This window comes from Anser cygnoides, chromosome 14 (genome assembly GCF_040182565.1).
Source record: "Anser cygnoides isolate HZ-2024a breed goose chromosome 14, Taihu_goose_T2T_genome, whole genome shotgun sequence".
NCBI classification, from domain to species: domain Eukaryota; kingdom Metazoa; phylum Chordata; class Aves; order Anseriformes; family Anatidae; genus Anser; species Anser cygnoides.
In genome coordinates this window covers 4326922-4354726 of record NC_089886.1, presented here as the reverse complement: position 1 = coordinate 4354726, position 27805 = coordinate 4326922, and the positions used below count along the sequence as shown (strand labels likewise).

The window sequence follows — 27805 nt, the reverse complement described above, 5'->3', positions numbered from 1 at the left end:
AGCAATAATGAGGATTTGATAATATGACACTGAGACGTGTAAACATCACTGATGAAGGTAGAAGCATTTAGCAGGCTTAAAAATATTGCCGTACTGAGATGAAGCAAAGCAGAAACAGGTTTTACATCTCTAATAAAAAACATACAACTTGATTGTCTCAAATATATATATATGCATATATATATATATATAATTATTATTTTTAAAGAGAAAGATATCTTTTAATAATCCAGGGAGTTCTCCTGCAGGGGGACATGAGATTCTAAATGGTTGCTTGCACATATCATTGAACTGAAGCATTTCACAAAAGCAATTAGTAATGTCTTTACTATGTTCTCTGTTGAGGATGCTCACAGGAGTGAGGTGGTAAGAGCATTACTTCATCCAGGGTCCTGAACCCAATAAAAAAAGAATTCTACAAAGTGCCTATAAAGCTAATGTAATGAACTGATGCAACAGGTAATTTGAGTGCTATTAGCGTCTTGTGTGTCTGGCCTCTGGGGTATCTCAACCACAAAGCTGCAAGCAAAAAGTATTCTGGATTTAATAATTGGCAGCTTGAGGTGTCGCATCTCTAATTATCTGAACACAAAGAATTAATGCACTTTTGGCAATTTTTCCCCCTTCATAGCTCAGCCACTTATAAACAAATAAATTGCAAGTTACTATAACGTAGTACAAGAATATGGAAAAACTGTCAGTATCATCAGAACACTTCCCAACCAAAATAAGTTTGCTCTGCATAGGATGCAATCGTGCCTAGGTAAGGAACAATAAATAAAAGTTAACACAGCTTCTTCATTCTGTATTCAATTTCTCATTACTTTTGAGAGAAGAGGAAGAGACCAAGGACAGTTATTTTATTGGAGTATATGAAGGTCTGGGTAAGAATTTAAAGTAAATTAAGAATGTTAATCTGACTAAAAATTTTGAGACATGCTGGAATAATCGAATTGACTGGTTACTGGAGTTTCTCAACATATGGTAATCTCAACAATTTTGTACAAACACTTTGACTCAGAAATGGAGAACCTATAGGAAGCCTTGTAAAACAACATCTTAGTCACCAAGCTTGTGTAATACATTCTCAGTAAAGACGGCTGAGCAGATAATTTGTTACCTCTCCATGAATGAAACTCCTATTGAAATCAACAGGAGCTTAACTGCAAAGGAAGAGTGCTACTGATGCATAAGGCATTCCCGAATCTAAACTAATGAGAAAACATACAGCTTTTGAAATTAAGGAACTGGTGATAGATATATTAATTTTCTTAAACACTGAATGCGTCACGGTATGACTTTTATAATCACACATACACAGGATCTGAATCCAAGACCACTGAAATCAATGGGAATCTTTTTTATTTCCATGCCTTCCTGATTAGGCTCACAGCAGTTCATTTGATAGAAGGTATGAAGCCATTTACGAGGTTAATTTATGTCCGTTTTTTTCCAAAGTGTACATGCTGTGCAGCATATAATGCTATAAAATAGTATGCGTTCCTAATAATGAGGTCAGTTTATAAGAGATTCTCAGAATCTTTTTGATGTAATATCAATTGCAACGATACTCCTTGTACCCAAAATGTTGGATATTTCAACTACTAGTAATGCTTCTAAAATTGGAAAAATTAGAACTTTTTTTTTTTTTAAGTGTATCTACTGTAACATTTATCTTCCACTATCAATACAGGATGCTGTGAACTGCTAGTAAGAGCCAGCTGAACTAAAAGTGACTTTGCAGCACATGGGTGATAGAATGTAGCTTCCTGGGTGCACTTTATCTGATTTCAGGTCAGTCAGTCAGTTGCTTTTGATGGGTAGGAAACACAGGTTATCCTGCAAAGCTTCTTGAAATAAAATATTTAGTGTTATCCATAGGCTAAAGAGTGATAACAAAAAAAGAGCAAACTAGCATTAAAATTGCGCTCAAAAAGAACTAAAACTAGAAATGCTGAGGATTTCTCAAGACAACCCTATCAGTTGCTGCACACATTTCTGTTCAATTATACTTTACCTCAGAGTTAATAAAATTCTACTACATAATGCTTCTTTATGGAGATTGATGGATATGTTTCATGCTAATTCCCTCTTGAGTTAGTAGGCCTTTGTTTGCCATGTCGAGGCAAAAATGATGGCAGGCAGCCCAGCAGAAATGCCAGTGCATACTTTAAAATGTCATTAAGTTGCAGACTAAATTAAACTATTGACCAAATTAAACTATTCCACGCATACCATCTATACCATCTAGTTATTTTTTAGGGCTAAAGTGACACCACATGGGTATCAAAGTCTATTTTACATAACTGACACTCAGACGTAAGAGCAAAAACCATGAGATAATGAACCTGTGTGAGCGGCATTGAATTTTTTTCCCCATGCACCGAACTATCAAAAAGAAAAATGGGAAATACAAAAAAAACCCATCAAATATTACTGTAAGCATAATTCACTTCAGCAGATTTACATTTGATTTTGTTTACCATACTGCCCTGAAGTCTGCTGACATGGAAAAGCTCTAAGGCCAGAAGAATGTGCCATAAAAAACATCCTGGTCCCTGCTGGTACAGAAACTGCAGGAGCCAGTGGTGCAACTGCCTTCCACAGTGAAACTATAGGCTGGTTCTGACCCCAAATATCCCATACTGGAGCTCATGGCTCCAGTCACAGTAGCTCTCCTGCAGTCAGCACAGAATCAGGGGCATTGCACAAAGGACACAATTCCAAATTTCTTTTATTTGCTGAGATACGTGACTTGAATTTCTTTTTCTATGCCTGTTGCAACTACAGCTCCAGATAGCTGATTTTCCTTACACAAAATATCTCTCTCCTTGTTAAGAAGTTTTCACCAGTTCAGTTTCTAATTAGGAAAAAAAACCAAAAAACAGAACCAAAAACCTAACCCACAAACAACAAACACCACAAAACAACACCAAAACAAACTAACAAGAACCCCCACCCCTTGACTTCTTGTCGCTTTGCTAAGTACTTTGCTCCTAGTAGCTTTGATTTAGGTTCAGCAGGAAAGGAACTCATCTCCCAGCTGCGAGAAGCAGGCTCCTAGGCTTTGACCAGTTTGATAATCACCCTGCCAAGCACAACAAACATTACCCTGGCTCAGCATCCTGTTCCTGGGGATCTGTGAAGCTGGGACATCTGTTCATTTCCTATGGACTGCTGGGCAGACTCAAAGCCTCTGGAGGCTCAATCCGCAGAGAATCAAAGTCGATAATACCAGGATAACTCAAAGTAACAGCTAAACAACCAACCTCTCCCCACTGGCCCCCATCCACCAACAATCAGAAACCACCCAGCTGGCATAAAATATCCTGAAATGAACACATGGATCCGAGGAGGTTTTTGTTCTGATTTGTTTTTACGCTAGTCTGTCTTTCACATCAGGGACTTTTTGCTAATTGGCATGATTCGGTTAAATGAGGAGGTATTTTGAGATTAAGAAAAGATAGATCAACTGTTTGGATAATGGAACGGGGAGCAGGCTTATAAACCACAGAAATGAGGAAAGGAGCTGTCATGCTCTGGAGGTTACAGTGAAAAATGATCTTGGGAAATGGGAGGAATGAATAAGGCAACAGTCAGTACACACAAATACAAAGCAACATCATTACAAAGCAAAAATCAAAGGAATAAACACAAAATGGGGATTGACTAGGTAGAAATAATACAAAACAGGATCCCAGAGAGGCAATGGACTGCAGGCTGAATAGGAATCAAAACTGTCAAGCTGCTGCAAAAAAGTAAACTCTTTTTACTGGAGTATATTAACAGGAAAGTCTTAACTAAAACATGGGAGATAATTATTCTGCTCTATTAAACACTGTTGATGCCCTCTGTTTGAATATGGTCCTGTCTGGGGAAAAGTATAAACAAGACATACAGAAGAGCATAAGATGAGGATAAGCGTTCAAGGGGGAATAGTAAAATTGATAAAATTTGGAGTATGACTCGTAAGGAAATGAAGAAAGGAAATAGATTGAACTAGTTGAGAGGAAAGACTCGACAGGGAGTCATGATATGTCTTGAAATGAGCAAATGCTTGTCATAAAGAAAGCAGTTACCCTTGAAGATTGTTCTCCACATCTATGAGGACAGAACAAGGAACAACAGACTTAAATGACAGCAGAGGGCTTTTGGTGAAGTATCAGGAGAAACTTTATGAGGAATCAAACAACCTTCTTCAGAAGTTTATGATTAGCCTGGGCAAACAAACATTAGAGTGATATGGCCTCTTGAGACAATGACCTCTTGAGACCTCTCTTGGGGTTAGGTCCAGCAGAAGGGGGTGGAGGGGAGGGAGAAAGCATTCCCTTACCCTCTTTCTCACTCTGGAGGAATACGGATTCTGCTGCTGAGTCTCTCGTTGGGGAGAGAATGAGAAAGACTGTCCCCTAGCTTACTGGGAAAGAAAATGAAAAGCAGGGAGCCAAGGTAAAGGCCTTAATTCTGCTGTGCTGCTTTCATATGCTACAAATTTTTGTAATTGGAACGACAAAATGAACGTCTAGGAGCCTGAATTGTTAAGAGACGACTGGGTTACAAATTCTCAAAATAAAAACACAAAGAGGAATGTGCTGATTATCCTTGACGAGTAACATTCTATCCTGTTTGTATATGAACATGACACATCCTTGCCCTTATTTTCCTGGTGATCTTTAGATATTTTAAAAGTAAATATGAGGAAGAGGCACAGGGGAACACATGAGGGATATTTATGGGTATTTACATGCAATCAGTGTAAGTCACATTAGTAACCATTTTTCTGTGACTGACTCCAGCTACAGAAGCTACTACCCAGACCTTTCAAGCAATAGTTTATTTTTCTAATTATCTGTGGACATATTAAAGTAAAAACACTAACACACCCAAATACGAGGAATTAATGCCAATGCCACCATATCCATCAACAGAAAATGTCAAATTTAGTGACAACTGAATAAGGACAGACATTCTGCATTTTAGATAATATTTGGAGAGACAATTAAGGTGTATAAGAAGAATGAAAACTTTGAGAGAAACTGTAGATGCTGCATTTTCCAACCAAAGGAACATATTAAAGTAACATTCTTTTGGCCACTTTTCTATTTTTCTATGAGCAAATAAGGCAGATTGGAAAAATGATCATTCCCATCAGGAGGTTCAGAAAAGACATAAAATAGATTAAACTGCTCTTGTCTTTGTGTTTGAATACAGAAGCAACAAAAAGTAATTTCAGTCCAGAGAGGCAGAAGGTAAACAACAGTAATCTTCAGTTTCATTTTCATTCTGGCAGGTCTCCTCACTGATGGTTTGCACTTAATTGCTTTTCTAGTTACCTAGTTGAGCATAACTGTGTGAGATCATATTTAAACAAACTCGCTTTGTTTTCTTAACTCCTGCAGGACCAACCTTATTTTTGGCACTCAAATGCACAGTTCCTACTTCCAGGAGTAAAAGGTCAACCTTTTAGCTCTTTTTTTTTTTTTTTTCCTCCCTCACACTTAGTATTCTTAGTATCCTATTTACTGACTGACTGTACATCTACATGCAATGTTTGACAGCTAACCCTTTCATTCGTGAGTCCCAGTTGCCCTACATTCATGGAAGCATTTCTTGCTCCACAGTCTTATCCTTACCTCTGGATCTGATGATTTTAAATGTTAAACATCAACTGTCATTCTGACAACATGGGAGCTAAGCTGATCTGTCCGATCATACACCTACTCGTACAGAAACTGTCATAACATTAATGGGAGAAATCAGCACTGCTAATATGGAAGATATCAGCACTTCCATGTGAGTGAGAGGAATCCAAAACTTAAGCAATAAGAAGTAATAATAATTAGGACAGAGAGAGCACAAAGTAGTAAAACGAAAAAAATATATATTTTCAATAAAATCAATGTGCTTAAGAAAGTATTATTCTAAGTCTCCATAGGAACTTTTCCTCTCTGAAGTAAAGATTAGCTAGTTTGTTTTTCCACAAACTAGCTAATCTTCACCGTAAGTTTCAATAGCAGCTAAACATCATGAATTTCCTGTGATATGACACTGTACAGGAAAAAATTAACATAGGCAAAACTGATGTTGGAGAAGAAGAGCCTGTAAAGAGACTGACACATTGACTTACTACTTTTTTATTTATTTACTTTTCCTTTTAAAAATTTGTTTTTCCTAAGGAAAAGGAACTTAGAAACAGTGGGAATTAATACCGGGTTTTGTGGGGACAGCAATGGGAAGAGCTACAAAAACTCCATGTCATGGCTTCAGCTGAGGTAATTCTCCCCCTAGTAGCTGGTATGGTGCTGTTTTGGATTTAGGATGACAATAATGCTGATAACACACAGATGATTTAGTTGTTGCGGATTAGTGTTTACAATGAGTCAAGGACTTTTCAGCTTCTCCTGTTCCCTCGGGTCCTGCTGCTGTCCCCAGAGCAGAGCTCAATGCCTGCCCCTCCGCTCCCCTCGTGAGGGAGCTGCAGGCCGCCATGAGGCCTCCCCTCGGCCTGCTCTGCTCTAGGCCGAACAAACCAAGGGACCTCAGCAACTCCTCATATGTCGTATGTCTTGCCCTCTAGACTCTTTCACCATCTTTGTAGCCCTCCTTTAGACACTCTCTAATAGTTTTATGTCCTCCTTAGATCGTAGTCAAGAGTTTTGCTTAACCTTTGTTTAGACCTCAGATCTGCTCCAAGGCAGGAGAGTTAGGAGTGGCAGGGACAACAGTGGGCACCTCCAGCATGTTGGAACTTCACCCCTGAACAAGTGCAGAATCCTAAAAAACTGGTAAAATGCTTCCAAAAGGTGTGTCATCACCCTGGCAATTCCAGAGACAAATTGCTGCTATGTGCTGGGGCCTGGCCTATGCTTATTGAGCCACAATCAACACAACTCCAACCTCTGTGACAGGCCCTGCGGCCACTCCAAGCCCTGTGACAGGCCCTGTGGCCACTCCAAGCCCTGTGACCAGCCTTGCAGCCACACCAGACCCTCTGACAGGCCCTGCAGCCACTCCAAGCCCTGTGACAGGCCCTGCAGCCACTCCAGCCCCCGTAACAGGCCCTGCAGCCACTTCTCTTCTGTGCCCAGCCTTGCAGCCACTGTGCCAGGCCCCTGGGCTGGGCCAGAGAGCCGGCCTGAGATACAGTCAGTCACCCATACACACAAAACAAAAAGACAAAAGAATGGATGCAGAAGTCAGCTTGTTTAGTAAGGAAAGGAACTCCAACTCAGACAAGAAAGGAGGGAAAAGATGAGGCAGGCTACTCTGAAGAGGGGCCATCATGGGAACAAAAGGACAAAGAGGAAGATATGAAAGCAGCAGTAATTACTCGATCCCCATCCCAGAGTGAGCTACAAGATGTGTGAAAAGATTTCAGCCTTCGCCCAGGCGAGCACATTGTCACCTGGCTGCTCCTGTGCTGGCATGAAGGGGCCAATAGCCTAGAATTTGGAGGCAGGGAAGCAGCTATGAACCTTCTCTAGGGAAGGGGGCACTGACAAAGCGATTGGAAAAGGGGCACAAATCCTCACTTTCTGGAGGTGACTCCAGTCAGGCATGAAGAAAAGGCAACCCTTCCAGGAAGATGATGTTTGTCACCCAGGAAAGTGGACCGCAAGGATCTTGTCTTTTAATACAAACAACATCTCCCTTTTTCTCCCCCAAATCCTTTGAAGAAAGCTCAGTAATCAGACTAGTTAATTTGTAATTAATATAACATTCCTGGTACAGTTACTAAAGAAAAGGGGTATTAACAGCCTTGTTTCGATTCATCATCACAGACTCAAAGAGGAAGAAGGCATCTATGTTGAAATTCTGCCTCCACTGTAATATATGACAGAATTCCCATTGACTAAAATGGTACGTGTTTCACCATTAGAAAACATTAGGCCCGTGGACTTCAAATCCTAGAATATTACATAGAACAAAGTGTCAAAAACATTCACCACTTTTTTCTTATCAATTTACAGAAATTAGTAGCTGAAGGGTATAAAGAAATGTAATAGATTTTCATTTGAATGAAACATTAGATAGAATTTTCATGATCAGACTTGAAAGTTTTATAAAAGCTCACTTTGCCATAAGGGATAGTTCAATGGCATGAAGCTGGATGACCATCAGCACTGTTTAATAATGAAGCCACTAAATGGATGTGGGGCAAAGAGGAAGTTCTCATCCTCAGTGAAAGGTTGTGGGTAGTGATCAGAAAAGAACAGGATTGGTATGTGGCAAAGGAAAAAAAAATTAGACTGTTAAACGGTAATGAACTTGTGAGTGTTTTGCAACTACCTGGAGAGGTTCTTTCCCCCTTCTTGCCCACTGAACAGTCTGCTCACTCTTTTCTGTTAGCCTATAATTATCCCAGCACTGAACACTGATTATTGAACACAGAGTCTCTTGAATCCTTATTTGGTACTTGGGACAGCCAAAGTGACAAAACCCTGGAAAGACTGGATAGACAAACCCCTGGATAGACTACATAGGACGAGAAGGGATAAGAACAATTTTTGCAACTATTTGAACTGTTTGCTTTAGTAGAAGCAACCTGAAGTTGTTCTGCTAAAACTAAAAGAATAATCCTAGTAAAGAATTATAAAACATAAACAGAGGCCAGACAGATAGAGAACATATAAACTAAACATGGGAGTAGGGAAAAAGAAAAATTATCATTCCAATAATATGCATAGGAAACTAAAACTCAGTTTATATGAGCTCATCCCAGGTTCCCAAGAAGTTGATATCTGAGCTGGAAAACAAAACTGCATCTCATGATTCTCAGTCTACCATTTAATGGAGTTAGGGAATAGATTCATTCACCAATGTGAAAGCCAGAATTAACTATTAGAATATCTGGTGTCCTGGTGTACGTTTTGGTATGAGAAAGTCCAGGAGTGGGGATTTAAATAATCTCCTATAGCTTTGTATGGCCATTTTCTACAATAGTAAAGGTGTGCAATTTAGTTGCACTCTCTAAAAAAGCAATTCCTATTTGAATTAATCTGAGTTTATTCTGGCAGCTGTTTTAACATTTTTCCTGTGCAAGATTAGAGGTGCTTTATCAGTCAGAGTTTCCTTAGCATGAAGAAATTTATACTACATAATCCATCACATTCTTTTTTTTTTTTTTTTTTGTAAACTAAACTTATCAAGCCATTTAAGTAAAACGTGGCTGGGATAGTACTTTCCAAAGTACCATCTTTACTGTACTTTTTTTTTGTAGCACAAAACAGATGTGCTACAAATCTGGCAGAAAGATCATGATCACAAGGGACAGATTCCTACTATATGGACATTCTAGGGATGAAGTGTATTGATTAATAGGCACTATCCTTAGTTACAGACCTGTCTCCCATTTTGCTAACATTTCCTATTATGCCCAGAATGAGACAAAAAGGTTTCACATACAAGAGAAGAAAAAGAGAGGAGCAAAGAAGCAAAGTAACTAGGAACTAAATACAGACACTTTATATCATGGAACCTAACTTGTTTAAGGTGATTGCATGCATGTCAAACATAATTTTCTACACAAGCAAAGAGATTACAATCACAAACAAGAATGATTGATATTAAAGACATACAGAAATTGTAATAATAATAATAAAATATTAAACAGGAGTTAATGATGCAATAGGAATTTGTGCAATGTATTGGTGAAGCTGTTCCACAAAACTAACGCATTTGTGGTAACTGAGAGCAGAGAGAAGCTTCTGCTGGATCCAGCGTTCTGCTGCTGTCTTACTAGCACTCTTTCTACTCCATTTATTGTCACAGGTTCTTGTTACATAATGAGAACATTCGCAGGCAGCCTCTGGCTGCAACCCCATCTGAGGTATCTCCAAAAGTGCAGGTGATGGAGGTGGAACAACATAAGCACCCACTTGCTGGCCCCTTGCACACGGAAAGCCTTCCTCAAGAAAAAAAGAAACATTCACCACCTTTACTGGTTTTCCTATCAAGCGCTGTGCATTTATGCTTTTAAGCCAGGAAAAGGGAAGCTCTGCTTACTTTATGACATCTAGGTGCCAGGAATGTCTGATTGGTGTGCAACTGCAGCTTTGTGCAAACCATTAGGAAATAATTCTATGGAAGAGGGGATATACAGAGAATCTTGGCATGACCTGCACAACCTGTCTTCTGCTGAAGTGCATGACCTCTGCCAGTCAGCAGCTGAATTGGACTCTTCAGCCAAGAGTGGCTTGGTACAAAAATTTCAATCATTTTATTGCTGCCCTCAGTCAGGGTTAAGTAATGGAGTTACTCTTTGTCATATCAATGATTCATTTGTTTCTAACACACGTACACACACACACAAAAGTCACCTCTTCGTATAGCAAATAATTTTTGCTTTCCTTTATTTAAGTTGATCTAGGAGACCATACTATCTCAAACTGCACAAATCAAAGAATATAAGCTAAATCATCGCTAGCATCTAGTGATTTAGGGAGAGAGGTTTGCACACTGAACACAAATAAATCGTATAGGAGTGATATTCTGGAGGCAAAAGGAATGATTTTGGGCATGCACAATACTTGGAAGTTCAAAATGTAATTTAAAGATGCTAAACCCTTCCTGGTAATCCTCATGCATTTTTCTTCTATCTGTATGTACTGTTGTATTCTAAAGGAATTCTTCTCTAATAAAATGCCATAATTTAATACACCGATGGTAATGCTGATTCAATTTTCTGCTTGCATAAATATCTTCTAAATCTATATTATAAAAAAATATTACTGGCCCTCGGTGTAAAAATCTGTACTTCTAATAATCTTTGTAACCAGAATTAATGGTCCAGTAATAACTGTTATTTGATAAAGTGATAAATCATACCTTATCTACACTACCATAACATGGCATAGACATCTACTAGTAAAAGCATTAAAAAAGTTCTGTTGGTTCTGAGCTTGGATTAAAGGACTATTCAACCAGATGAAATCAATGAGGGTAGAATTATTGCAAACAATGTGGAAAGACTGCTTGCTTCAAACAAAGAAGTTCTGGTGAAGAGCACAAGGAATGCAAACACTAGGTCATGTTATTTATGGAAGATACTATCCTGGCAAAAATCCAAACTGCAAGAAAAAAATGCCCAAGTTTTCTTTCATTTTACATGCAAAGTAGTATTTATTGAAGAAATACCAAATATTATGTGTTCAAATGCATACACTGGGACAAGCACATGAGTGCAGATGTCTAAAAGCAGTCAAAATAAGAATATACCACTGGCCTATTCATTGCATTAGTGATACTCTGCATGTCTGAGTTAATTACTAGTCCAGTTCAGGAAAATCTTCACAGATTTCATGCCTTGAGCTTTACAGCAGGCTACACACATAAAATCATATCTCAGTCCTCTGTACCTCATTGAAAACATTTAAAGCACACAAAACAAGGTGGAAATATTAAAGAGGAATGACAAATGAAAAGTACATTCCCATACTTGCAGCCAGAAGAGTTCAGTTTGGTGTCACAGACCTTTGGAGAGGTGCTTAAAGAGAATCTCAAGGTGCACAGTGCACAGTTCTAGCAACATGGCCAGATCCCTAATGCCAGCAGCCAACATGTCGAAGAGGAAGGAACAAATTACAGCCCTTTTCAGAGCTGTGACACATTGAGTAGCCTAAATTTGTTACAGTCCCACGGTTGCATGTGCCCGTTTTATCACTGGACTGCATGATTAAGATCTTAACAGACACATCGGTTCTGATGTCCAGATGCCCTAGCAGTAAGGAACTAGAAGCCATAGAGCATCTGGTGTGGTCCCTGAAAAACATATCAGCACCCCTTTATGATAGAAACAGCGTTATCACTTCTATATACTGGGGGCATATGGCAAGAATTACTCTCAAACCACCTTGGTTAACTGGAAAGCACAGAATGTAAAACTGCTGGAGCAAATCCTACTCATACCACTCTTGCTCTTCTCCTCCTGTCTTTTTTGCATAAACAGCACCAAATAAATTTACCTCAGCTGCAATGTATACATAGATTGTGTTCCCCTCCCTCCCCAAAACACACAGAGGCACATACACAGGTGTACCCTCATACACCGATGACCTTCTAGTTCCTAAAACATATTGCTCCTTCTCCTTAAATACTTGGTTTCTTAGTATCTGCTGTCATGTGTTTCAAGTGCCCCATTTTGATCAGTTTGAGAGAGTCTAACAAGGCTAGCGAATGATCTTTAAGGAAAAGCTAATCGACAGCATTGAAGGGAAACTTAACAACAAGCCTGACTGTTTGTCATGCCAATGTCAAAGGTTTCAATTCAAATGCTTGAGTTGCGAAAATGGAAGTTCAGGTTACAAATTTCTCATGGTTAAGATAGGATGACACCAGAATAAATTGCTGGGCAGATTGCGGAGCATCTGCACTGGAGGTGTTTAAGACCACCAGTGATTGTTAGGAGAGCCTCTCTTTGTTAGGACTGCTGCAGATGTGGCTGATGCTTCCCTGAGGGAAGGACTGGGTTTGCTGACTCCTGGAGAGTCTCTTGAGATAACATCATCTGACATCACTTCCAAAGCTCTGCAAGTTCAGTGGATTGAGGAAGTGATGAGCTAATTATTTTTGTGAAAAAGTTCTGATAGGATGATATATTTACTAAACCAAGATTTTGCTGGATTTATAGTTTGTTCCCTGCCATTTTCATCTCTAGTAGATGAGGTGTGAAATTGCTTCAGTAGAAGGACACAGTACATAATACATTAGACAGCATTTGGAAGAACAGAACTAAGACTCAAACTTTGGGATCATGCTGAGATCATCACTACTTCTGGATCTGAGGAATCTTTCTTTAAGGTGTATTTGGAAATGGCACATAGGCATATAGGGAAGTGTGGAAGACCTTTTAGTCAGACCTGGCCATGTGCTCATTTTTTAATTGTTGGACTATGGAGATTTTTCAGTCTCTGCTATGAAAGTCATCCCATAGAAAACATGGATATATACGGATAGGAAAACGCATGTGAAAGTGACTACAGGGCATTTGCATCAGAACGACTGAAAAAGAGTAATATACAATGAACACGCATTTTCCATCCAAGTTATGCAAGTCTAAGCTAAATTTAAATCACTGTAACTTCACGAAGGAGCCTGCATGTAACTGAGGGCAGAATTTGACACTGATGTAATTTCGCCTTTGTATTCTACCCCTTAGTAATCCGTTTTAAATCTATTCGTCATACACTTCTTCAAGCTTTACAAGCTTAGAGGAATTTTTAGTACTTCCACCTCTCTCCTCAATGGGGGGAAAAAGAAAAGAAAAAAAAAGATGCAAAGGAATTAATGAATTAAGATTTAATGCCCAACTTTAATTGTCAGGACAGGGCAATTATATTATAGGTCATTAAAATAAAATCCATTCACCACACACATCCACACCCTAGGCTCTTTGTATGTTCAGACACATCATGTAAATCCGCAACACTCAATGGAAAATAAATGCTACTATTTATTTTTATTAAAATACTATTTAATTCACATCTACCATAACTGAAATAAAAAAAATAACAAACATTATTAGCTCCCTATTACATACCATATGAAGATTTTAATGAACATTTTATTTAGGTAGCATGCTGAAAATTAATTCCTCAGACTAAAAGTTCTTATCATTGAGGAAATTGCCTGCCTATAAGAACAACCTCTTATAATTATTCAATGCCTTAAAAAAGTGTGTTTGTGAATAATTCAGACTTCAATTTTTAATAATTTCCTTTCAAAACATCTTATTGTTCCAATGAAATGGACAAACAGATGCAGGGAAATACCAAAATAGAATGTAACGTACACATCCCAAAAAACAATCAAAAAGTTCTCATAACAAAACCTTTTATTCCAAACATACATTTAAATCTTCCCTTCTTGGCCTCTTCCCCCGTTTCTACTCAATGTCTCCACCTTGTACTACCTTTCTTCAGCAACTTACTGAAACCCCATCCCTTCCTACATTGAATACTAACTAGAAGTGAGCTAAAAACTTCAGATCTTAAGGTCTAGAGAGGGTGGTTTCAGTATTTTAATTCAAAATAATAATTCTTAATTTAAAAGCTGCACAGAGATCACAGAAATGCAGTTCTTTTAGAAAAGCAAGCAAGAAGACTTTTCCCTTTTTGCTAGATTGACAAAACAGACAGCATACTAATGGACAGGTGAAAATCTGCTATGCCAAAGGACTGTCACACAGAAAATCCATTATTAAACTATCTGATTCTTTTTCAAAGCGTTAAACATCACCTATTGCATACTTCATCTTCCCTTCTCTTGACTCTCTCTTCCCCAGCTCAAAGGAAAACAGAAGTAACACTATCTCAAAATTCCAGCTCCTGCACCCTTCACCCCAAACACTTTTTTTTTTTTCCACTGAATATCTGATGCTTTCCTAGATTCTCAGCTAGGTAATCTTCAAATACTCTGCTGCTCACAAAGATGATACGAGTGCGTAGGGGGGTAAGCATGTTACAGGAGAATCCCACCTGTAAGGGACACCTGCCATGGTTATTTAATGACATACATTTCCTCGGAGTTCCTTTCTTCATTTGAACATCTGGCAGAGTTTGCTGTTCTTGAAAGTTTCAGAAAACACGGATCAGAATTTCCAAATATCTTGTGTCAGTGTAGCAATTAGCATTAGTTAGGCCTAGTTAGCACAGCTGTTGGTATAGGCCTGTGAACTTGAGCTAATTGTGTTTTAGCAGAAGTAGACAAAGTACAACAACTCTCTTGTCCCAAACAGCAGAATGTACCTCAAATAGCTTATTTTGTGCTTTGGGAAACCATGCTAACAGCCTGTTGATCATTAATAAATGCAGATGTGTTCAGAAGTGTCCTGAACAAGCATATTGTGGGTACCAACGATGGCAAGAGCAAACCAGAAAATGGACCCCCTACTGAGGAGATATCCTCTATCCAATCCAGTAGCTAAGGAAACCAGAGTATTTTGGGAGTCTCATGGGGAAGAGACTTTATATATATAAATATCTAAAAAACAACAGCCTGCACAACTTCTGGCCTGGCCTGTGCCAGCTCTTCCACAGAACAGGGAAGTAGTTTCAGTCATAAAATTTGCTCTATTTGAGCTTCAAAACTGAGACAGGATCCTCATAAATTTAACAACCATTGTGCTTTTGATCTTTTTGATCTTTTCATCTTCTCTGGGGAAGTGGAGTGGAATAGCGTGCGGAAGAGGTTCCAGTACATATCTTGCTTTCCTGGACAGTGATGGCTGATTCCATCTAACTTTAGTCTTCTAAAAATTAGTCTTAGCTAGTCCTCAAAGCAGCTCCCAGTACAGTACCTGAAATCTGAAAAACTTATTTCAGTGTCTCCTACAAAGATTAAACGACAGACAGCTACCTCAGACCAGGCAACTGGCTTTCAGGTTGTGAATCACTGTGCAGATGTGATGAAATCAAGCAATTATATTCTGTTTAAAACTTCAGCCTAGGAAAAGGATTTTTGTTGTTGTTGTTGTACCATTATAAAATTAACATGTATAGCTCTTGAGCGCTTTCCTCCTTTTGGGCTCTCTGCTCCCACTAGATGGGTGGCCTCTCTCTTCTCTTTCATCTCAAACCTTTTTTGTTTGTTATTTTTTTTCCATTTTGAAAAATGAAGTGCCTGCCTGCCTGATACAAACAGGCCTATTTCCAAATCATATAAACAGCCGCATCTGTCAAAAAGTTCATCTTCAATGCAATTTCAAAAGCTGAGCTATCCATGCTAGGCGTTTGCAATAGTTCCATACATCAAGCACGCTGCACACAAACACGCCACACGACGCTAACAGGGAGTGCAACTTCCTATACAAAGTCAAGGGAGAGCACAGTAATAGAAACTGAAGGAAGATAAAATGTTTTGTAGGTAGTGGAACACCAGCTGATCGCAATTTCTCTTTCAAGCCACAGTATACTTAATTTATTTATAGGCATTGGAAAAATGTTATTGGCACAGGCCTGTGTAGGAAAATATCCTAGCAGTGCGCCTTGATGAAAAAGCAGCTCAAAAGGAGAGCTGTAAAGAAAATGAAAAATGATTGCCTAAATATCAAGTCACATTTTTTGCAACAGAATAATGAAAAGCCAGGAGCAGTTAGGCAATTAAGAGTCTGAATAACTAAATAGAGGTTACACTAAGCACACAGCAATAGCATATGTAGAATTTCTGTTGAGGCAGTATCTAAAGATGAAAAGTAATAACTAATGATCTTTACGTTGCAAACTATAAATATATTTATATTTCTGATATCTGCACCCATGTTAAGGGCCTGCTGGTGTATTTCAGATAGACTTCTGCTTTTCATGCCTTTAGCTTGGATAGTTCAAATTACTTTGGCTTGAACAGCATAAGAGTTGTCAACCTGAGTGGATATTCAGATAGGTAAGATGCTTCCTGACTATGCTAGTAAGAAGAAGGGGAAAATGAAAAGAAATTAAAAAAAATAATAATGTGGATTGCTGAAAAAGTTTTTAGGCTTTATCATAAAAAGATGACCTTAGGTGGCACTCATGCAAATATGCAATTTGAAGAACTAGAACAAGTAGTATTCCTCTTGCTGCACAGTGAATGCAAAAAGACAGTCTCAGTATTGATGGACATATGCACTTTTTTAACCTCACATTTTTATGTCAGCAACCTGAGAATCACAAAAGATTTAAAAAAAACTTCACACAATTAAACAGTTTTCTTAAACCCTCAAGGCTATTGAAGTAACTTGAGCTTACTGAAGTAAGCAATTGTGGAAGATGGACACTTCACAAAGACAACCTAGAGAATGAATAAGTGCATTTGGCTTTCAGTTGTATAAATGGCTTTCAGTTGGATATTCACTGTGGCTATTCAGCACAGTGAAGAGGCGCTGAGAAGCTTAAATTTAAAAAGAGCACTGCTACTTGAAAAACTAGATAAAAATATGATGCCTGTATAAGAGCATACTGCAGACAATCATCATGTGACTATTCTACCACTTGCATTTCAGGCAAATTGAAGAAAAACAGGAAGGAGAAGAAAGGGAGAGAAAGAAAGCCCATGAAAATGAATATTTTACAGTTCTATTAGCATCAAAGATGCAATGTGGTGATGACTGATAATATCAAAAATGGGAAAGTTGTTATAGAAGTACTTTTTTTTTTTTTTGCATCATGCTCTCCTCTGAGATAGCTAAATATTCTCTGGATTTTGAGGATGAACAGGTCCTTGGGTTAGAGTGAATTTACTATAACCATAAAAACAATTAATGTTGTTCAGAATGGAATTAACAAATCATGGCTAGATTATTTATTTATTTTAGCTAACGCTGCTTTCTTAGGTAGCTTTATGGTTTATTGAAAGAGAAGCTGACACTTTTTTTTTTTTTTCTCCTCAGATGTCTATATTTAACTCCATGCCAAGCAGGGGTTCTTCCCGTTCTCAGTTTTGCAAACTTCTACAGCCTGTGTCAACAACTCCTCATTGCTTGGCTTTAAATATGAAAGGTTATTGCAAAGGTCCTCACTGAACAAAAAAGCAGGGTTATATGCTGGAACCTTCACAGCAAAGATATTTTTGCTCTTAGAGTCTAGTTACATGCATTTTTCTGATTTATTTTTTAAACCCCCACAGTTAAAGGAGAAATTCCATGAACATACCAAAGTGTCACATTAAAATAATTACACTAATGCTTACTTACATTGCATTAAAGATTGCTGGAATGTGCAATGATCCATAGGAATGCTTATCTGTCCATCCATTTATACTGGAGTTCTGTTTAGCTGTTGTTAAGTAGAACATGGCAGATGAGGGACTAAGTGAATTAATTGCTCAGTTTATAAATTAGAGCTGTGCCAGGAAAAGTACCCACGAACATGACAGATTTGATTCTGTTTGTCCTGCCTTTTGGTTAAAGTGACCATAATAGTCCCCCATTTTGGGGCAGCACTTCATCTGGGTGCCTCCCTCTTATTGTAGCGCCTCCATTGATGTGCTACAAAGCTGCACGCATGGAACACAACAACCGTAGACAACACACCCTAGATAAAATAGATCTAATCCTCTAAACAACATTTCGTGAAGGATGGTGCACGACAAATTCTGGTCTTCAGATATAGCTTTTCTGTCCTTATAAAGACAACGTTTGAAAAGTTGAAACACTGAAGGGAACAAGATCTTTAAAGAAAGCTGGTAGCCAATAACTGACAGCATGAAGACACACATCAGTGGCAAGATCCATCGATAAATTACAACCAGAGGACACAGAGGAAAGACAGATAGTGATTAAATGACTAAATTATGCCCTCCAAAGTGATACTTATTTTCACCATAGTATGTTTAGGGAAATTTTTAGTGTAGAATAACACCTGAATACACATTATTTATTTTTTTTATTCATCTTGTTGTGCACTGCTGCTGTGCCATTTTGTAGTTTAAAGTAACTTTCCACATCACAAAGGACTGCAAGGCTAGAATGAAAATAGTCAGCTTTGATCAAAAATGTTACTATTTTAAGCAAACATGTTTAATTTCAAGCAATTAGAACACGGAGGAAAATAGCTGTGATTCAATTAATGCTTTGGTGACCTGGGCTATTAGGTTGATAGTGGAAGGAGATTTAACTCCTAAATACATGTGCATTGTCATGTTTTATCTAATGAATTGAAAGAGAATAATTAACTCATTTACACCCAATTCTTTAACCTTAGGGTTAGATCGTGACCTTTATTCCTGCCTGGCTAGAAAAAAAACATTAATAACCAAGTGCAGAATCATCTATAGGATGTCCTCCTATGTTAGAAAGCAAGTGAGGTCAGAAGAAGCAGTCAGATAAAGCAGACTGCCTTTTACCAGTCCCTGTTTATATTCATGGAGGTTTGCAAGCCTGCGGTTAGTTTCTATCTTAAAGTTTATGCAGATTACTTCCATCAAATGAGAACCTGTATTTTTTCAGATGGTGCCAAAATGTCTGTCAAAAAATACCTATTCACCTTTTTTTTTTTTTTTTTCTCCTTCCCCTTCTTTGCTTTGACTGGAAATCTGTTTTAAGAAAAAACCTTGTTCAGCATTTCTTCTGTGCTCTTTCAATTAAATCAACTGGTTTCCATTAATCACAGAACAACCACAGAATCTCAGTGCTACAATGGCAATGCTGGCAAGGTTGCTGGTTCCATTCCCCTCCTCCCTAGCTGGATCAGCTGTCAATGTGTCATTATGCACAAGACATTTGTCTACCGTATTTCAGAACACCTTCAAAGACAGAGACTTCACAGACTCTTTAAAGTACCTCTCCCAATGCTCAACTATTCCTGTCATTACGAAGGCTAAAATTAATATTTTCTGTAATGAATTGCTCCTTGCTGTATCCACAATAGACAGATCACAATTCCTCCTCTTCACAGTTCACTATAGGCATTTTAAAATAGTTTTTTCCCCCCACAGAGCCACCTCCTCTCCTTCAGTCTTCCTTCCTAGAATATAATTTCTCCAACTCTGATCATATCTGGTACTTTTCTCTGGGTATTTTGCAATCGATTCATACTATTCTAGAAGCCTAGTACGCAAATCTGGACAATGTATTCCAGCCAAGGTCTCAGTGGTGCTGACTAGAGCTAAAGGATTACTCACAGCTACACACATGCCAGTGCAACATTTGCTTTCTTTGCAACAGAACAACATCGTTGACTCATGTTCAATTTGTAATCCACTGTAATCCCCAGCCCTTTTTCACAACTATCAGTCAGAATTTATAACTCTCCAACTGTTTTTTATTCCGTTTTGTGCAGCTTGATTGTTCTTACCTCAGTTCGGAACTTTGTATCTGTCCTGACTGAACTTTACCTTTTGTTTTCAGACCATTTATTTCATATTGTGAGGCTACTCTGAATTTTATTGCTGTTCTAATATGTGTACAGCTTCTCCCAGCTTGGCTACATTTCTAGATTTAATAAGCATACTAATTTCAACATCTGCAATTTCATGAAAGTGGTGAATAATACTGGACTCAAAATAGATCACAGAGGAACCCTTCTCAATTTATCTTTCCAGCCTGACGTGGAACCATTGGCAACTACTACCAGAACGAATCTTTCCAAGTGATTTTGTACCCACCTCACAATTATTTCTTTTAGACAATACTTCTTAAACTTGCTTATAAAACAGTAAAGTAAGCCAATGTCAAGAGCCTTATTAAAGTCAAGATACGTGACACAGCAAGCTTATCCTTGAGTCTCAAGGCCTGTAAATGTCACTGAAAAAGAAACAGATTTATTTTGACATCCATACTAGCTTTATTCATCCCCTTATCTTCTTGATGTTAACAAACCTTTGCTTTAATATTTATTTCAGCACTTTTTTTCAGGATTTTAGTTTTAAGTCATGTGGTACAATTTCCATTTTTTTTTTCCTTTTTTTGCAGCTGGAAAAACATGTATACTGCTTGTCCTTTCCTAGGCTTCTACAATTCCATACATTTTCGAAGATAACTTTTAGTACCTCTAAAATTATTTCAGCCAATTCACTTAACCCTTGGGTCAATTCAAACTGATTTGCAAACATTTAATTTACTGAGGCCTGTTCTTTCCCTAATCCATAGTCTTACACTTCAGCTGAGAATATTAATTGCAATAGCCTCCTGATCACAGCTGTCTTTTTAAGTGAAAGACAAAGCAAAGACAGGTAACAGTACTTTTACCTTCTCATCATTGCCTTTATATAAGCTTCTCTCTCCACTGAGCTGTGAATCGTCATTTTGCTTGACTTTTCTCTTCCTTTTAATACACTCATAGAAAATTATTATTCTTAAATCCTTTCCTAAACACCTTATTTTGTACCTGGCTTTCTTTGTTCGGTGCAATGGTTTTTGCTTCTTTGAGTTCAATAAAGTTTCACTTTCTAAATAACTTCTTGCCAACTAAGTCACTAAGAACCTTATCATTAACCAAGTTCTCGGTATTCTTGTGCTTGTGCCCTTCACATTAAGGAAATGCCAGTTATCCTAATTATTCTTCCCCTAGAATTTATTCCTTACTAATTTTCTATTTACTGAAATCTGATTTTGAAATCACTTGTCTTTACTTTGGCATTGTATAATTCAGAATTTTTAGGAAGACATTTAATGACCACTGGCGCTTCACCTTCTACTTTTGCTCTCCCTTGGAGTTCCTCTTTTTTCATTACAACCAAACAATATCTAAAATTAACTCACAAATATATAAACATCTTTAAATACTTTGCAAATTACCCTTGTGACTGTCTAATGATTTAAAACTCATTCTGATGTGCAGCATAAATATTGGATGGCATAGCAATAGATTCAAGCCAAGTAATGTCAATGCAGGAGACTGTGCCTGAATGGTTTGGCCTTTGTTCAACCAGAATACAAACCCTGCTAGCGTCAACAATACTTTGTGGTCTCTATGTAAGCAAATAAGAATGGAAGCTTTGCAGGCATGTATTTTTCCAAACAGTTAATTTTAAAGGTTTAAGTATGCTTCTAAGAACAAATTCCTGTACACTGAACTGAAGCAAAGGGAAGGAAGCTGCTGCTTACTGAGTGATGCCAGTGAGAGCAGGGTTGGGCTGTATTAAATTCCCAAAGATGTATTTACTTCAATGGGAGCTAAATGAGCACTAGAGGGAAGCGTGAATTTCCCTTTGAAAAATCATGTCTGCTTCACAGTCAGTGAAGTAAGAGATATTAAAAGAAAGTCAGCACCATTATTGACCCAACTAACAAGTGCTCCCCAAGTGCTAATAAAATTCTAGACAAGCAACCTATCGATCATTGTCTTAGTTCAAAGCACATCAGCCATAATACCATCACAGATGGGGATCCTATCTCCGTCACTTCTGATGCCATATTTAATGAAAAAATTGGTTGCTTACAAGCTTATAAGAAATTTAATATTATGCTTCTAGCACATGACAGCCATGTGCATCTGTCGGCGGATGTAAGCAGCCAAATGTGCTTGAAATGCCTCTGATGGAAGATAGCATATTTCACGTGCAGCATCTCAGCTATTTTTTTCCTGTTGATTTAGTTAGCATGTTTTAAAATTGTACTGATTTACTGAAGATTTGCAAACATAATTCATGTGCAGTTGTCCTATGAATAAGCCTCTAAAACTAATTCAAATACAGTCAAAAAATAAATTGCAAAATAAGTTATTCAATTGAAATCTGCCATCTGAGGCACAGTAATAGAAAACATTTATTATAAAACTAACATATATTTGTGGCTAGGGATGTGTACAGTACTAAACTCTCTGAAGGGAATTTATTCAGGCTTTTCTGAAAGAACATCTTAACTGGGCTAACAGAAAATTACATGTTCAAAAATAATTGTAGGTTCTATGATTTTCATCCTGCATCACAGGCTTCCCATTATTGTCTTTTCGCTTTTGGAATGCTTATGAATTTCAGGCAAACTTTATTGTGCACAGCTGCAGGAGCCTGGAGGGCTTCTAGAGTCTGGACTTGCCAGTCAGACACTAGACATACTTAGGTACAATTTTATGCAGGAGGAGAGGAAGCGTGAATACCAACACATCCATCTCTAGATATAAAGCTCTAAGTTTGACAAATTCACTTCCATGGGGCTACCGGACTGTGAAAGTTGCAGGTTATGCTATGCTGGAGGCCACAAACCACTCTAAAGCAGTGTTTCCTCTTCAAAAAAGAGGGTATTTTGACAGTTCAGCCTTTCATTAGTGCTCACGGGAAATTCTTTGGAATGATAGAGAGCTCGTGCCTGTAATTAATAAAGATAGTCAAGTCTACATGAGTATGTCTAACATCAGAGTCAGTCATAGATAGGCAGATGAAGATTTTCCTACAGCACGGTGGAAGAGGGATTTTTTTTTCCTCCCCTGACAGATAATGTCCAAAATGAAAGCCCTGAGAAAGAGAGGAAATCTCCCTCTCCAGGTTTCTCAGCTAAAGGGGAAAAGAACTGGGAATAAAGACAATGAGAATAAAGAAAAAGCCTGGGAATAAAAGGTGAACGTCCAGCTATTTCAGATGAGGGGCTTCTCCTTAGAAGTCCAGCAGCTTGCAACGCTGGGATTTCTGTCACCAGAGATGGGTATGATCATACCACACTTCAGCCAGTCTCTCTATCTCAGTGCAAAAGATAGGGTTTGGAGTAGGAAACAGGCCAGCTCAGTCCACTGCAATCATCTGAGTGTCACAACCAAAACAGAAACAGTGAGACTTGCACTTAATTGTACAAACATATTACAACAGTTCCAGAGTTTGTGGGTAGCTTTAGGCACAGATTTTGGGGAAAAAACTATCAGTTCAACAGGATAAAGTTTTTTCCCTTCTTATTGTGTTTTGCCATTAATAGTAATGGCAGCTCAGTGGTTGAAACGTTTCAGAGCTTATATATTTGCACTACGAAGTGCATCCCATTACTTCCACTGTTCCTGTCTTAGGGGTAACGATGCTTTAAAAAAAAAGCCATATGGCAAGGAAATTTGATATCATTCCAGCAACTTTACACCTAAATAAATGCACTCTTTACTTGTGCATCTTACCAGAAAAGTTAATAACATTTGTCTATTGAAGCATTTAATACATATACTGAGAGGTGGCTTTAGGAGAAATGTCTCACAAGTTAAATATTTGTTTAGCAGTTTTCACATACAACCACACATGAAGTCCGAATGGGTTAATTTTATGGTGAGTCTGGCTAGGTGCACACAATTAATTACTGTACAAAATCTCTGACTTGGGAATATTATGCTAAACTTTTCCCCTAATTCCCTCTTTTCTTTCTCCAAAGTAGGAGACTAAGAAACTATGCCAAGTTAGCTGTCAAGCTGCTTATGATCTTTCAAATGACTTTGTCAAAAAAACAAATAAACAAACAAAAACACCCAACCCTTTGATTCATATTTTAAAAATCCTGAGTACCCTGCACCTTCCACTCTTCTGCTTTATGGCTTCTGCAACTCTGACAGAATTGAATTCAATATTAATGACTACCAATCATTTCCAGGCTACACGCTCTCCTGCCTTCTGCAGTCCAAACGCCTCGTTAGCTCGGCTCAGTCAGTAAGATGCTCACCTTTCTATTGGTTTCTCTTGGGTTCGAGATGAATAAAAATGCGGGCTAGTAGCAAGGCTAAAAAATAAATTCTGACTACTCAGGTACTCTCTACATGCAGCTGAAGCATTGAAGTTGACTTCCTTTGAGAAGGCATGTTATGCAAAGATACCTTGTGCAACTCTCTAGGGGTTGTTTCAGTGAAAGTCATGTGTGCTTTCTTACAAAACAAGGTGTTTTTTTTTCCTTGAGACATAAATGCAGATCTCTCTCTCTGCATTACAAACAGAAAGAAGACAGCTAGATTACAATTGCTGTTGCTTTTAAATGCATAATTAAGGAATTTAATCTGCTGAATAAAGGTAGCTTTTTTCTTTTAGAAAGCATTGGTTTGACCCAGCACACTCTTGTTTAAAAGATGCAAATGAAGTAAAAGTCTAGAAGTAGATCTCTGCTGATTTTCAAAACCTCTGTCTCCAGTTCATTTTTAAAGCTGTTACAGATATACTGAATTCCCTGGCTGCCTTTACGAGATCATTTCTGACAGGTACTAACCACCTACAGCTACTTCTGAACCCTGCCCTCCCAGCTGCTTCGTGGTGATTCTGCAGTCCGGCTTCCATATGAAGGCTTCACAATATTTTAAAAAGTGATTTTAGAATCTAGAAATATATTTTAAATGTGAAAATACTGTAGACCTGTCCCAAAGAAAGGGTATTCATGTAGGCTAGCGTTAGCCTAGCGAGGCTATACTCAGATTTCCTGTATAGCCCAGGAGAGATGCAGCCTGCTGTTTTCATTTACCCACTGGAAAAGTGACACTGTGAAGAGACAGGAATCTTTAGCAGATGTACAAATGTTTGTATCACTTCAAGGTATCCATGTGTGATTTTAGAATCTCTAAGATAATTTGCGTCTTTGCCCAGAGTCAGAAATCTCAGTAACACAATGAACAAGACACTTTTAGAGTACATCAGTTCAAAATCTTTTTGCAACATTTTACCAGGATTTACTTTTTTTTTTTTTTTTTCTTTTCTCCTCTTGGGAAGACAGAGGTGTCTGAAAGGGGCAGCAAAAGTTCTGTTTGAAATCAATAGAATTTGTAACCCTAAATCTTTCTATGCCTTTGAAAATCTCTGTGGATATATACCTTGACAAAAACATCATCTTCCCCTTTCCTTTGACATTGAAGTTCCATTTCCATAAAGACAGAGAATTGATGCTCTTCAGCCTAATATGTACGTGTCCCCAGTAATATTCCTGGGAGCTACATGCACATCATACGTGCTGGGCAATGAAATATAGAAAGGCTCTTAAGTGAAAATTTCAAAAGCAACTATGTGTCCACAGAGACTCCAAGGGGCATTTCCTTCCTAAACATTGCAGCAATTTTGAAGACTCAAGTCTCTGGTTGGCAAAGTTGCTCCCTATTCTGGACAAAACAAAATATTTTTTACTTCTTTCTCCTATCCTTTGGTGGCTAGCCTGCAAATTGTTGGAGTAACTGCCATAACTTAATAACCCACCAAGACAAAGGAAGTGCAAAATGCCTGACAGAATCTGTATTGGAATCAGCAGCATACACACAATGCCCTTTTTCTTTTGAAAATCAGCTCTGAAATTCACAACTTTGCAACTAGATTCAAAGAATTGCCCCCCTGAGTGTTAGGAAATACAGTAATTACGTTTATGACATTCATTTAAGAAGTTTTTAAAATGAAAGAAAAGGTATGTGAAGACACCTGTTTTAAATTGCATGTTAGACTGAGATTCAGGGCTACAGAGAACCTTTCTAAGCACATATATCATCACTGAATATAAATTGGAATGGATGCAGATTAAAAAACACAGCTAAAAAATACAGAGATGAGTCAAACTCTTATACATAAACCACCTCAAGCTGTGACTAAATTGGGAATGAGATGTAAGTACGAATATAGCTCTTCACTAACGCATACGACAGACAGAGCAAGAAAGGGAAAAAGTATATGGAAATAAAAAAAATACAACCACAAAATATTTACTAACTTTACCTTGATCGAAAGGCTTGTTTGGATTCCAGTTTCTGAAATAATCATCCTAAATAGGGAAGAAAAAAAAAAAAACTCAGGGAAAATATAAGCATTTTTTTAAGTACAATTTCACGTAATTAAACTACAAATGAATCAACTCATCTTTCGATCCTAACATATTCAGCCCAAATCAGACAAAACTGTCAACAGGTTGTGTTCAAAAGAGTAGTAAATGCAGGCTAGAATTTAAAGAATAAAAAATTCCTTGCATTCAGTACCTCAAATCTTCTATCTGACCTGTTTTTCAAAACACCCTTCATTAAATATTTTCTGACAACTCTATATTATTTCATATCAGTCTACAACATTCAGTAATAAAGATAATATGACATGATGCACACCAAGACAGCATTGTAAAAGGTCAGCAAAGTAAATCCCCAAATATATATATACATTTGGACACATGCAAATCACACCATTGTGAATGTTCAGATATGCAGTAATAATATTTAAGGCACTACACAATTTATAATAACATCCAAGAGAACTCACAGTGAATGTTTTTGTCACTGTTCCTACTAATAAATTTTATCTTTTTAGGACTCCTTAAATCTGATATAAAGGTATGATTGCACAGGAAGTCTTCGGGTTCTGTTTTATGTAATTCTGATTGTGCTGTGAAACCGAGAAGGTAGGAGTTTTCAGCATACTTGGCCAAATGATTATTGTTGCAAACAAGCTTTTTCCATGCTTTCTCCAGTCCCTTCCATGTGCCTGAATTTGTATTCTATGTACTTAGCAAATATATACCTGTAGGCAAAATTTCCCCTACTTCAGAGTGCCATCAACCCCACCTCTGAAGAACTGGGGTTCAAGAGATATTCAGCTCCAGCATATTCTGTATATCTCATTCACATCCTCTGTGAGAGGGAGGGATAACAACAGAATAATGTATTTGAAGAGAGGAATCATGGAAGATTTCTATAACACTGTTATATTTTTCTGCATGTTAATCTTTATTTCCTTTTTAATGTATCCAACATTCTATATTCATTTCTTGAGGGCTGCCACTGAAGAGATGTCTTTATCAATTAGAATGATGTTTAGATTTCTTCTTCCTGCCAGGAGGGTAACTGAAAACCCAACAGTGTGAATAAAACACCTGAATTATTTCTTCTATAGGACTCTGCTTACCATTTATCTCTAGTTAACTGAATTTCACATGTTCCTACGCTATCCAATCATCAAGTTGGAATATTTTGGAGACTTGGAAGCCGGTAGGTCTTACTTTCTGGGTTCAGAACAGCCCACAGGTGACTAGAGGAAGAGCAGATACTCTCCATACCATCACTGAATGCCAGGCAATGTGCCTTGTGGCACTGCATTCCTTTGGGAGTGTTATGGCTGGGGTGAGAAGCAGAAAATACTAACGCTGATAGTGCGGAGAACTGTGGATGCTATCCTGCTTTTCTCTGATCTGGAGGCTGCCAAGGACAGGCAAATGCTGCCTGTAATGAGGGGACTAGTTGCAATTCTGTATGCCTTTCAGGAGGAAATGTATTTGCTTTCTCCAAGTGTATTCATGCTGACTATGCTGTGTCTATGCTGACTTCATGGACAGCGATAGCTTTCCACAGTAACTATAAAGATTATTATTCCCAATTTATTTCAGATACATCAGAAGAATCTCTAACTTTTCTCTTTAGAAATACAGGGTTTGGCACCAGAAATAAAATCACAGAGTTGCCTTTGAATTCCACAGCTTTGTTGATGCAAA

At 38.0% G+C, this 27805-nt stretch overlaps 1 protein-coding gene across 2 annotated transcripts in view; it reads right to left on the bottom strand.

Annotated features, from left to right (window-relative positions):
• Positions 1–27805, bottom strand: part of SPOCK1 (SPARC (osteonectin), cwcv and kazal like domains proteoglycan 1) — a 289273-nt gene that overhangs the window by 166176 nt on the left and 95292 nt on the right. For both annotated transcript variants that reach the window (XM_066977321.1, XM_066977322.1), the window contains one exon: positions 26050–26095. In XM_066977321.1, the coding sequence (XP_066833422.1) occupies positions 26050–26095 (46 nt within the window). The remainder of the gene's footprint in view (positions 1–26049; positions 26096–27805) is intronic.